The following is a 13,738-nucleotide window of genomic DNA, read 5'->3' on the forward strand; positions in this document are numbered from 1 at the left end:
CAAGTTATTGATCAGATATCAGACAGCTAAAGGCAAGGATTATAGTTTATACCCTACTAGTGGAACACTCTGGCAGTCTTGCCTACATTACACGGTTTAATATAGCAGCAGTGCTGACTTTGAAAACTACTGAACAATTATTCCCCCAAAACACCATTCATATGATAGTAGAATACTAAGATCATTGACCTTACATGTACATGACCTTTGACCTACATCATGCGACCAGCGACTTGTGCAAGCCGATCAGTGATACTTGATTACCTTTTTGTCTACGTTTGATGAACTGGATCCATAAACTTCAGAATTATGACAATTCAACAACACCTCCAACACGGCCAAAGTTCATTGACCTTAAATGACTTTTGACCTTGGTCATGTGACCGAAAGCTAACACAGGATATTCACTGATACTCGATTACTCTTATGTCCAAGTTTCATGAACTAGGTCCATATCAAGTTATGATGAGATTTCAAGAAATTTATCCTTGGTAAAGATTTCAATCTTGACAAAGTAGCAGCTGTCAAAAATGTAGTGCCTAAACTCGCTCTGCTATGCAGGCCCAACTAAAATTTTCACCCACTAGCATTCTAGAGGGAAGCTTTAATAAAATAAAAATGTGCAAATCAAAATGAAAAAATCAAAAATCAAAATTTTCAATCAAAATTACCGGTACTCCCCTTCCCCCAAAAAAGTAAAACACACTTCTAATTTATATGCTCCACTTCATAAATCTTTTATTAGTTTTAGAGCAATACACATTCATATAATCGTTATTGGAATGTTGAAGTGGTCTTTTTTTTTGGGGGGGGGATTACCCGGTACATTTACCATTCAGCTTAAGGCTTCAGCAATGGCGCTGTAATTCTGTTACCAACCTATGTTTTCATAGAGTTTTTGAGCCAGTTTTGTATCTTGCCTTCCCTTTATTCCACTCGATGAAGGAAAAGATGTTTGCTCTAGCACCCGAGCTCTTTCATTTCAAATTTTTTTTTACTAACATTACATGTATGTGATGATATGGTATCGAGTCAAGGTTCTACTCTGAAAGCTTTTTAAGCTATAGATCACCAATATACAGAATCAACAATGATTGACCTACCAGTAGACTGATAGAGTCACATCCCAATGGAAGTGATTCAATAGCTCATAAAGACTTACAAACTATGGTTACTTTTCCATTATTGCAACTTTCATGGAAACCTTGATTGCAATTGGATGCTGAGCCCTGTTGTCATCGTACTTGCAGGATGCTACATAATTTTTCAATTTTTAAAAGCACTTGCCCAGTTGGGCAAGTAAATATCTAAATAGTTTAAATCTATTTCACTTGCCTGAAATGAAATCCTTGAAAAAATAGTTTTACCTCTTTAAAAGAAAGTTTTGCAGTTTTATATAACATTGACCTTTTTCTCTCTTTTGACATGAACCGATCTACCTTGTTATTGCATTTCTTTTTCCAAATTGATTTTATCTTGCCTGCCATGACTAAAATTAGGGTCAATATCATATCATATCGACCCTAAGTTTGGTCATTCTACTGAAAGAGTTTCGCTTGCCCAATTCGGGCAAGTAGTTTTGGTCTTTACTTCATAACACTTGCCCGACCCTAACTTTTACTTGCCCCGGGCAATCGGGCAAGTGCTTATGTAGCACCCTGGTACTTGCCATAATTGGTGAAGTAACTGTAGTTGTTTCTCTTTAATAAAATGGGTGTCAGGGCTCCAAGAGGCCTGTTGCAGAAAGAGTTGTTTCAAAGCAACCAATAAGAGTCAAGCACAAGTCCCTACCACATGTGTTTCAGTGGTTGAAAATCATGTTGTGTTTGACTTTTGGAGTTGGTCTGATCACAACTTGTTTGTGCTAGGGGCCCCAGATCTCAATGCACGTGGTGTTGTCTTCCTGATATTCCAGCTATAACTTTAAAGACCAATTTAGGGATCGTTTCAGAAAAGGCATGTAGGATGTTTTATCCACCAAGACTGTTTTTATCTGACAGTTACCATAGTCACAGTCAGACGATACCTGTGCTCCTCAGTTCTAAGCCAATCAAGGAAAGTTGTAAGAGCACAAATATAGACAGAATGCTCTCCAAACCTATTCAAGATCCTCAGCCTTGTTGCCTATTGAAGAATCCAGTAGATTGTGACACCTTTCACATGTATGTACAACCCCGATGTTACATTCCCTCACCGACTCTTTCACGATTCCATTCGCAATATACTGATCCTCCTCAAAGAAAATGAGCGCTTCCTTTGTTACATAGCACCTTGATCAAATGTCTCTGATTTATACGTAAAAATTGATGTGGCATCCCACTATTTTCGTTATGGTGCAGGTGTTATCTGTAAACAGTCCAGCATCTTTTCCAAATGTTGCATATTGCTCCCGGTGTCCTTACCTTGTGCAACCTGGAATGACGAAGTGGCATAAGAACAAAAAGTGACAGGTACAGATATGCAGAGGCATTTAGATCATAGATGGCTGGAAAGAACATGGATGGATGGATGGAAAATATAGATTTATAGAATAATGAAAACTTGAAAAGAATATTCAACAGTATTTACCAGCTGTCACTTTTTGCAGGAAGACTTCAGCATAGGGTATAAAGTTTGTACATAATTTTCACTGAAAAATCGAAACGAAAATCTCCAGAAATCATCCGCTTATAAGTATTAAAATATCCTTGATTGTGCATGCCACTCTCACAAAAAAATTCAAAATCCCATTTCTATTTTACTTAGAATCCAATTTTGAATTTTGAAGACAGTTGTAACTGTTTCAATGCGTTTCATACCACTTGCAACTATGAATTTTAGTGCGACCTTTATTCACACTTAAATCTTTGTGAAACACCCCAAGGTCTAAATCTAACCATTTAAACATAGTAGAGATTGCTATACCAATCCCTTGGTAAAAAAAATTAGCAGTTTAAATATTTTTTCAAAGGTGTTGGGGACAAAGCCTGTCTGCAATGGAGCCACCTGCTTGCCAGCCCCACAGGCGGATCCAGGGAAGGGCACATCCGGCCTGTGCCCCCCTCCCCCCCTTTTGAGAGACAAGAATATTAATTTTAGGGGCATATGTAATGCATACACAAGTGAAGGCCTTTTTTTTCTTCTTCCTTTTCAATTTTTGTCTGAAATAGAATGATCTCCATTTTGTATTTTTTTTATTGTTGATTTTGTTTTTCGTGCAAAATCACCCCCCCCCCATTGAAAATATTGGATTCACCACTGGCCAGTCCATGTACCTCTTACTGATACCAGTAGACAAGAATTTTTCAATTTTAGCGTACAGCACGTTTCCAAATCAAAATCTTTTTTACCTTGTATTTGTAAGCAATCTGCTGGGCTGCCCATGCTGCATATTTCATGTTGTCTTTTTTAACTTTTCCTGAGGCCTTTGGTGATGAAGCAATATTGGTAGCAGCCTGTAATAAGAATAGCAAGTGAAATGATAGGATTGGATTTATCGGATGAAGAGGGTGCCATTCCAGAAAGAACTGTGTTTAACCCTAAATTTTGATTTACAGAATTTTCAATACACGGAAGGGTATGAACCCTATTTTCTATTAAAAAAGTGATTTTCTGGAGACGAATCAACTTTGAAATTTTGAAATTCACATTAGGTATATGTTTAACTAGCACTCGTGCCCTGTAATGAACAACTGTAAATGATGCTGTACTAAGCATTTCCTCAAAAAAATTTTTCCTACAATTCATTCAGAATTGAAAACAGTGACAAACATCCCTAGGTACACTTAAGCTTAAGTTAACACTGTAGTCTATGGAGGAGAAAAAACCCCACTAGTTTTACTTATTGGGAAACATGAAGGCCCGAATTCACAAAGGTGGTCTTGAAAACCCACGGTTGAGTCCATGGTTTATGCAGATTTCCTGTATAAATTACGCTTATTTTACCACGTATATCTAAAAAATTCCTATGCTGATGTGCGCTGTTGTCAGTGTGCCAAATTGACGCCTGTTGCCGTGGTTATCCACCCTATTTTATTCATGAGTCCACTGTTTTTATTCATGAGTTCACTCTTCAAACAGTGGACTCATGAATAAAATAGCGTATCTAACCATTGTAACAGGCATTTTTTATACACGCACCCGATACGCGCTAAATTAAGCGCAATTTATACAAGAAATCTGCATAAACCTTGGATTCAACCGAGGGTTTTCAAAACCACCTTTGTGAATTCGGGCCAAATGATGCTTATAAACAAACTTTTCAGGGTTTCCTTTAAATATTCTTACAAGCACTGACATCATGTAATGCCACATAGCTCAAGTATTGGCAAACCCCTAAAAAGTTACTCAATTCCTTTGATTATTTTCAGAGTCCTAATATCCATAGAAACTTCGGCTTACCATAAACATGCCATATAGTGCTCTCATGTTGTTACCATTCAATTTGACAGCATGGGCAAAGTACTTCCTAGCGATCTCCATACATTCGGTTCCACCTTGTGTATACTGAATCTTGAATGAATAAAAAATGTAGATGAAAGAGAATAGCATGGATTATTTACAACCACAACAAAAATTATTATTTATATCGGAGGGAATATTGTGACTTTGTAGGCATATAATGTAATCAAGAAACATTTTCACAAGTTTAACTTTCCATGGTAGTTAAAATATGAAACTTTCAAATTTATTTTTGACAATATAACTCAAATCTTTGCATCATTTTGAAAATACCAAAACCAATTTTTTTCTTTAATCTATCAAAATACAAAAGGAATTTAATCATTTTCAAATAATGGCTGAGATTCATCATTCAAAAACACGTTTTTATAGATGTATATAAAGCTTATGGACTACTGTTTTTATACTTCAGCTTATCATACTATTCCATTGTAGCAGAATGAGAATCATTTATTCCAGAATACTTGAGCTTGCCATTCATGTCTTAATAATATTTTCACAATCAAATACAGAATGGTTGGATTTCATTAATTTACTAGAGCTGCCAACCTTAATTGTAATGAAGAAATCCTGTTCTTTACTTCTTTTTAATCTATTTTCAAGCCTAAAATTCTATTTTTTTTCTTAAAATTTTGAAAGACATAACCAAAAATCATCCATTATTCTTACAAGTATCAACATTCCTATATCTAATTGAAAAATCCTATTTAGTGTTACTTTCCCTTTTAAATCTGAACTAAACAGGATAAAATCCTACTAATCAGCAGCTCTAATTTACCACAGTAACACTCAACAGGAGTATATTTGACTCTATAATAGCTTCATATCAATTAAGGCACTCACCTCTGCATATTTCTGATGGTATAAATGATTGTGTGGATTGGATATGATGAGCTCTTCAAAACAAAAACTTGCTTTACTGTAACTGTTTACAAAAAAAAGGTTAGAGGTATAGAAATGAAAAATAGCAGAATTGCACAAATTATTCAAGAATCAAGGTTACCAAGACGTGCCTCTGTAAGAGAGTATATAGCATCAGTTAGAAGTCACATTTACACAAGAAACATTACACATGTATCAAATCCTTGAAAATAATGTATGTTTCAGACTCTTTGAAGTAAACCTATTTTCAATTAATAAAGATGGTTATTTTAAAAGTAAGAAACAAGCTTGAATACAAGTAGTACTTATTTAATACTGGGCAACTCGTTATTCAATTACCAGGTATGTTTTAAAAAAGAACTTTCTAGCAATCTTCTAACAACTGGTAAATTAATGGATCTCTTAAAGTTGAGTTACATACTTTACATAAAGTGCACTAAGGATTTAAGTACTGCATGTGCTTACTTTTGTTCTGATATGTACAGATCTGCTAACTCCATCCATGCTTCATGGTCACTCATAAACCTGCAGAATCAGATTTAAATAAATTGATGAACTGATAGATTGAATCTTGTCATTGAATCAATTCACTCTCAAACCAGTATCACAAACAATACAAAAATTTGGACATAAATATCAAATATGACCAAGAAGTAATGCGTGAAGACTGAAGATTACAAACATTAATGAAAACGGATTTATAAGAAACGTGAGACTCTTTATGGTTTATGATTGATGAAAATTGTTTCAATGCCTACCATATGATAGCTAAATTTATGCCTTTCGGAATGAATTGCTTTTCTCTGAACATTATCCGACACACTGACTCTATGCTAAAATTAAATCAAAAGTAGATGTTATCAATTAATAAACACTACAATATATCAGTGTAATATTACAAATTGCAAATAAAGAAAATATAATGATTTGCGAAATTCATAATTTTCATGATGGGGTAGAACTACACGAATAATGTTCATTTCTCACTGAGGCAGTACCGCTTCCCCATAATTTGATCATCTTACAAATCTACAATTTGATTAAAAATTCTACTTACTTTTGTAGATATGAATTTAATTCCTTGATAGCTTCACCTATACGATTCTGTCCTTTTAAGAGTGCTATCAATCTCTTCCTCACCATCTGTTCACAAAATAATGATAAAAAACATTCCCATACAAGTCACCAATTGGAGTTCTCTATGAACATAACATTTTCTGGTTAAAACAGGGAGCCAACTGACCACACAAGTGTGAACTCTCATTGACTAATTAAATAGCTAGTCTTGAAATGTACCTTTTGTGACAAGTGTTAGTATTAAAATACAGAAAATGAATTAGCCTGTAATCTTGTTTGTATAGACAAAACTAAAATGATTTGGAGAGAAATTATTGTTAATATATTGTGTTGTGAGTTAGTGTGCTTTCATTCAAGCGGGTCCATATCATGTAGCCACAATGGAGAAGAGGATTGAGGTGGTGCTCCACATAATTACTTAGAGGAACTGAACAGAAATGCTAGGACAAACTGCAATTATGGATAGGAGATGAAATCAGGAAAGCAAGCTTCCTAGTCAATTATCTTCATCATGTCAGTAATTGATCACTTTGCTAAATCAGAACAGAATACAACGACATGTTCAATAAAATGTCCACCAACTGTATGCTGAATATTTTCCAGCCATTTTAAATTCGTGACTTTTGTGACTTTTTATATTGAACAAAACATTTTTCACTTCCTGATATTTCTATATAGATAAAATACAAATATTATAAGTACATATAGATATATAGATCTAAATATTATAAATTCGCAAAAATTTACTCTTGAAGCAAAATCACAAAAATACATAGACACAAAATATATGGCTTATACATTACTCTTTTACATTTTTAACAATTTCTTTCATGAGGTTAATTAGGGATTTCTGACCGGAAAACACCAGCTTCATCATGATATGAAACATATATCATGGTATTAAAGACAGGCACTTAACTATTTCAGAGCTTTTACAACCAAATTTCAATGCTTGAACAGGATTTTCTATATTGGAAAATAAAAGTTTGAATACTTACCGCATTTGATGGGTCTTCTTTTAAAAGATCTTCATAGTGCTCTTTTGCAGCTTCATACCTGTACAAAAAGTTAAGATGGATTACACTTTTAAAATAACCTGAATTTATATACAGTGTAATTAGGGTGAATTAAAGAAAAAATTCTTAGTGTGTGCATTTCCATACACTGCCAACTGAGGACTTTAAAAAATATCACAGTATATAAAGCATTAATACAGAAATTTGCTCTTAATTTGTTATATTTATAGGGTTTCAAACTTTCAATGATGCTCAATTAATAACGTATTTCGTAAAAAGATGGCTTGAATTAAAAACACGAGCGAAGCACCTCTGGCAGTCTTGCCTGCTTTATGCAATTCAATATAGCAGCAGTGCTGATTTTCAAAATGAATATAAAATACTTATTCACAAAAAACACCATTTGTATAATAATATAATACTACATTCATTGACCATAATGCAATTTGACCTTGATCATGTGTACAATATGTAAGACTTGCAAAAGATGATCTCTGATACTTGCTCACCCCTATATCCAGATCTCATGAAATATGTCCATTAACTTTGAAAGTTATGATGGACATTCAAGAATGCCCCCCAACATGACCAATGTTCATTGACTGAAACTCAGGCAGGGTGTTCAGTAATACTTCATTGCCCTTTCATGAACTAGGTTCATACACAATTTATAAGTTATGATGACATTAAAAAACTTAACCTAAGGTTAAGATTTCAAAGTTGACTCTGCCATAAAAAAGTGGTGTCTATAGCCTTGCTCTGCAGCTATGCAGGTGAGACAAAAAAAAGTATAAAATCTGTATTTCAACCTAAGCCAGACAAAAAAAAATTCTGTAATAAAATACAGACAGCAGATTGAGTGCAAGGTGTAACATAGTTTATTGGACTAACAAGCCATTACTCAAAGGTTTCTTGAACATATGAGGGAAAATCGATTAGTACTGTGTGGTAACATGCAAAGATTGATCACAAATTTGTATTTCACTTTTGTAATTACAAGTCTCCATTTTTACTAGCATTTTTTTTTCTTTTTTTTGTGTGGTTTTCGAGGGAATAAAATACATTCCAACAGCTCTAGCAACATTAATACTTTACTTTGACAAAAACATGATCAAATTATTTGATCATTCTAAACTGACTTTCCAAGATATTTGTTTTCCCCGTGTATTTGACAGGTTGGGAAGCAGAGTAAATCTTATGGCAACAAAAGTAAAGTCAAACCTGTCTATTAAGGTCAGCCAAGGGAAACAGAAAATGTGGCTACCAGAGACAGGTGGCCTTCATAAACAGGTTCTATAACACAATGTCATATTCCTTTCGATTGGGATGGAATTTTGATGGCCACTACAGACAGGTTCCAGATGGCTGCTAAGACAGATTTGACCGTAAATGTATTTAAATCTGCATCAAATTCAATACTTTAATAAATGTTACTCACTCTCCAAGACTCTCATATTGTAGACCTTCTAACCTCTTGCCTCTTATACTACTTGGAAAGTTCTGCTCTATTGTATCAATGATGTCTGATGCCAAGTCTTGGTCCCCACAGTCCAGCGCTGCTATGCAGACTTGTTCGTAGATAGTCCACACTGCAAACAGATAAAAATTCATCTTCTATTATCCATAATGAATATGAGACAGGTATGGAAATTTCACATTGGGTGCAAGTACACAAGTTAAGCAAAAAAAATACATTACACATGATTGATCATAAAGATTATAGAACACAACACAATACCCACTCATTATTTCTTTGTATGTAATGAAATATGGAATATTGCAAAATTTTCCTCATCACAATGTGACACAAGGGTTGTTCCCTCCTTGAACATCTGGCAATGCTATTGTTGCGACCTATTGTGGTTCCATTAAGGACTTCCTTATTGTCAGGTTTGGAAAAATTCTAAAAAAATAGTGTATGATATCATCAGCTTTCTCATTTCCACATTCTCCACATCAAATGAACTTTAAGCTCGGGTGGACTTGACTTATGTAAATCCTGAAAATATCTGGAACAGTGTTATGATATGGTTTTTTTTCATGAAGGAAAAATATTGGAGCCTACCTTCATCCCCAAGTTTTCGGCGATAATTATCCAGCAAATACTGTCCAAGCTCAACAGTCTCAATGCTGTTCCTTGTGTTGTCTTCTCTCCATTTCTTCAATTTATCTCTAGCTTCTGTGAAATAAGACCAAAGCAATGGTTTCAATATAACATGAAAACAGTACTTTAAATTTCCATCACTTATAACGTTATCAATGGAAAATGAAATATCGGGTATACGTTTTCTGCTTTGTTTAGCAACTCTTGGCTTAAGATCTGCACATCTGGGCAATTTAATATGATGAGTGCCTGTGCCAATGTCAATTTGTTAGATTTCTGTCTCAGTTATTTCAAAAATATAAAGTGAAAACCTCTTCAATTAAAATTGGAAACAAAGCCCCAAACGCAATCCATAGGCAGGTCCTAAAATTGTAGCTTTTTTCATATTTATGACTAGAGATATGCTGCATATTTTAATGAGCTGTGTGCAGATCAAATCACCACTTTTGATTTAATTATATCTGCTCTCAACATTAATCAAATTTCATGTTTCTGGTATTTGTAAAGGATCATTCTTTCATGCCATATGTTTGAATCTATTCGAGAAATCTTGTTGTGTAGACCTGTGAAAATATGAATCCATAACATGCTATCAAATAATAATTTTTATCAAACAAAAGTTGCTGTTTCTCCACTTTGTTTAGTTTAAGGCAAGCCTGGATTGTTTTCAAATCATGATGAAACTGGAGACCTACTAGCTTTATAATCATATAACATGTAGGTTTCAAATGAAGTTGTTCTTTAAACAGGTTAAGTACATCTGCAATAAGATTGATTTAGTGATATGTGATACAATCTTAACGAAAGAGAGTCTCATGATTCTTATGATGAAATGGAGTTTAATTGTCCAGGGCAAGTCCAAGAATGCGTCCCCCTTGTAGACAAAATTTCATCTTCATCCTAAGTAATCTTTGGTAAGATAAAAAGCCCAAATGTTGAATTTTATAATTTCATAATTTTAGGGAACCACTTGTCAATTTGTGCATGCACACTAGCACATGTGAATGGACTCAACCAAAGGCAAAGGAGTTGGAAATAAGAGACCAGTCCATTTGCCAATATGTGTTAATTTTTTATAAAGCCTGAAGCGCTGCTGTTTGAAGTGAAAGGCGCAGTGGTAACCTATTTCACGATAATGTCTGTATCAAAGTACATGTAGGCATTGTAACACCCTCTTTAATGTTGCATTTGCATTCTAAATAAAGGCCAGGGGCCAATTGCACTAATGCAAGGTCTTTAAAAGAACCATCTTTCGTGTGACCCGGTTTTTAGGATGTGCCATGTGAAACGCATCTTAAATACATTATCTGCAAACATATTATTCAACTGTTTAAATTAAACAAAATCTTTGTTAATAGAATGTGATAAACAGTAAAGGCGCTGTTCCAAAAATTGGGATTGACCAAGAAGGATATACAAGTATATCCTCTTAAACTATTGTTTCAGTCAAAAAATATCATAACACGTGTTAAATTACATTTTTTTACTGAAACAAATATTTTACAATTCGTAATATTTATTAGCGATGCAAGTATTTTTTAAAACTTAGACTGCAGCTCTACACGCGTGTGGTATCGAAAACAAAAGATTCTAAAATGGCGACGTAAACAGACTGAGTAAGTTATGCTCGTGCTCTTATAACCCAGGGAACTCCCGCCCGCATGCCTGGGGCTATACGCGTGCGCAACAGCCTCGGTACCGGTCTCGATCGGCCATTTTGTTTTGAATTTTGAAAGAAGGGGAACTACCGCGACAGAACTTCTTCGTTTTTTTGATGTTCCAGTCTGTGCCTCGATGTCGGGAAACTGCCACTCGTTAGACCTTTATCCATATAATCGTGGTAAGTGCTTGATTTCTGTTTAAGTATATATTCGGAAAATTATTTTGACCATACTTCATGCTTCTCCGTGAGGTATGGTAAATTGCACGTACGATTCTGGGCTCCCGCCTGCATAGCGGGCGGGAGTTCCCTGGGTTAGTGCTCTTAATGTTTCTTTTCAAATTTAGCACTATTTATTTAATAAACATAATTAAATTAATATTAACGGGGGGTTAATAATCCATTTACGTGAATTTTGGCTCCAAATCTAACGGAAAAGTGTTGATTTAGCCTGACTTGGATCGTGGGAATCTCATTCCCACACGGAGTCTTATGGGATCCAACTCCAGGCGTCATTGGGGAGTAAGCCCACAAAGTAAATCATATGTTTTTTACTCCCCAGACGCCTCCAGGCTACTTGGCAAGAACGTTGTAACTAAGTAAGGGGAGGGAGTTGAACTTGAAGTCATTTTCGTCTGATATTTGGAACTGTCCGATGTTTGGGGATTTTTCCTCTGCCGGTATTTACCCATACACCAGGGTGACCAGACGTCCCGTATTTTGCTCCTTTGTCCCGGCGTCCCGACAAACCCTTCCCGGGACGCCTATTTGTCCCGTATTTCAGAATACTGAACAAAATGTAGTGAATACATTTAAAAGTGACAAATTTTCATGAAATAACCAACAGATGACGAAGCAGAGACAACAATTAAATCGATAACTGTACACTTTTGCAAGTTCAGCTGTGATTTTCTTGCTAACCCAATACAGAACATTGTAAACGAACTGGCCTCCTGCCCGTGTGTGGCAGGCTACTAGACTAGCTATAGGCATGTAGGATCGGAGCAAATTCTCAATGGTGCAAACAATCTCACATGATAAACAGTTTTTCTACCAAAATATTCACAAAATCTGCGGGAAATTCTTAAAATTATATTATGGATTCTCAGATAAATGCAATCAGAGGAACAAGTTATTGTTTCAGCTTTCGTTTTGAGCTTTGGTGTGGATGATGCCGTGATGTTTCATCTATTTTTTTTTAATTTGACAATATGTTTCACTTTGAAATTTTTTATTCATTTCCACAATATCTTACCTTTAATTTTTTTTCAACAGATCTAAAAAAAACCACAAATAACATTAGGATTTTTGTTAAATGATTGGATTTTTTTGTTTGCTTGAAGTTTGAACTTTTTTCCTCTTTGTTTCTTTTCTACCCTATCCTTCCTGCTTGCCCTATTTTGTTCCATCTATCTTTATTTCCTATCTTTCTTTCCTGAACATTTTTTTTCTCTCTGTCTCTGTTCATTTTTCTTTCCTTCCTTCTTTATCTGAATTTCGTTCTTTATCAAATTTCTTTTTTATTGCTTTCATTCTTTCTTTCCTTAAAATGTATTTGGCTTCCTCCTCTCCCGTTTCTTTTCGTTCTTTCTCTCCTACCACTATTTTCTCTTTTTTCGTTCTCTCCTCCCTTCATTCTTCCCTCCCCCCTCTTTCTTCTTTTCTTTATTTTTCCCTCTAATTCTTTTCCCTTAATCTTTCTTTCCCTGCCTGCCTTCCTTCCTGCCATTCCTGTTATTCTTCTTTCTTTCAAAGAATGAAGGAAACATATTTCTTTACTTCATTCTTTTATTCCTCCTCCTTTTTCTTACTTTTTCTCCTTTATTTTGTCTTTCACACATTTATTCATCTTCCTTTCTTTTATCTTTCTTTATATATCATTTCAAAGCCAATGATATGAAAACCTTTTTTTATCTTTTATTTTTTCTTTCATCCTTCATTTATTCTAACTTTCTGGGTTTTTTCCCTTCATTTTCTTTGATCCTTCTCAATTCATCTCTTTTCTTTCTCTCCTTCATTGATTCTTTCCTTCACCCTCACTTTCAATTCTTTATATTTTTTCACAAGTCTAAGTAACACTGCGCGTGGGATTCTTTGTTGATCTTTGTTTGCCGATTGTCCCGTATTTCATTTTGTGAAATCTGGTCACCCTGCCATACACAGACCATGGTCCACAGACCACACACCCGACGGCGGCGACGGCCGAAGCATTGACGCGAGCGCCGCCCAGGCCAGGCGCCGCTGGCTAGCTCCGCCTCCGGTTCCGTTGATCAAATGACAACGACCCCAGCCACCTCCCCTGACCATCGATAAAAACGCGTTTACTACACAAAAAACATCAAAAATTTTTCCAAATACGACTCAACATCACGCTAATTACACCCCTAACTAAAATATGTACATTAATTACAAAGAAATAACAAGATCCAATTCACAAACAATAAAAATTGAAGAAAATTATCACACCTTGCCAGCTCATGGAAGTCGCCATCTTTGAGAATAATGCATGACGGGAAGACATAGCTGCTTGCGCGCAGCTGCATCATGGGAAATGTTTCT

At 35.2% G+C, this 13,738-nt stretch overlaps 1 protein-coding gene across 1 annotated transcript; it reads right to left on the bottom strand.

The window, feature by feature from the left end:
* Nucleotides 1-1,871: 1,871 nt before the first annotated feature.
* On the bottom strand, nucleotides 1,872-13,735 carry LOC121418974 (ER membrane protein complex subunit 2-like). Its single transcript, XM_041613221.1, has 10 exons — nucleotides 13,646-13,735; nucleotides 9,481-9,594; nucleotides 8,854-9,004; nucleotides 7,398-7,455; nucleotides 6,380-6,465; nucleotides 5,788-5,847; nucleotides 5,284-5,365; nucleotides 4,381-4,491; nucleotides 3,330-3,434; nucleotides 1,872-2,412 (listed from the first exon to the last, which is right to left on the bottom strand). The coding sequence occupies exons 1-10, from the start codon at nucleotides 13,698-13,700 to the stop codon at nucleotides 2,329-2,331; spliced, it is 906 nt and encodes a 301-aa protein (XP_041469155.1). The 5' UTR covers nucleotides 13,701-13,735; the 3' UTR covers nucleotides 1,872-2,328.
* Between the last annotated feature and the right edge of the window lie 3 nt (nucleotides 13,736-13,738).

The sequence above is a fragment of the Lytechinus variegatus genome, chromosome 1 (genome assembly GCF_018143015.1).
Source record: "Lytechinus variegatus isolate NC3 chromosome 1, Lvar_3.0, whole genome shotgun sequence".
In the NCBI taxonomy this organism is placed as follows: Eukaryota; Metazoa; Echinodermata; class Echinoidea; order Temnopleuroida; family Toxopneustidae; genus Lytechinus; species Lytechinus variegatus.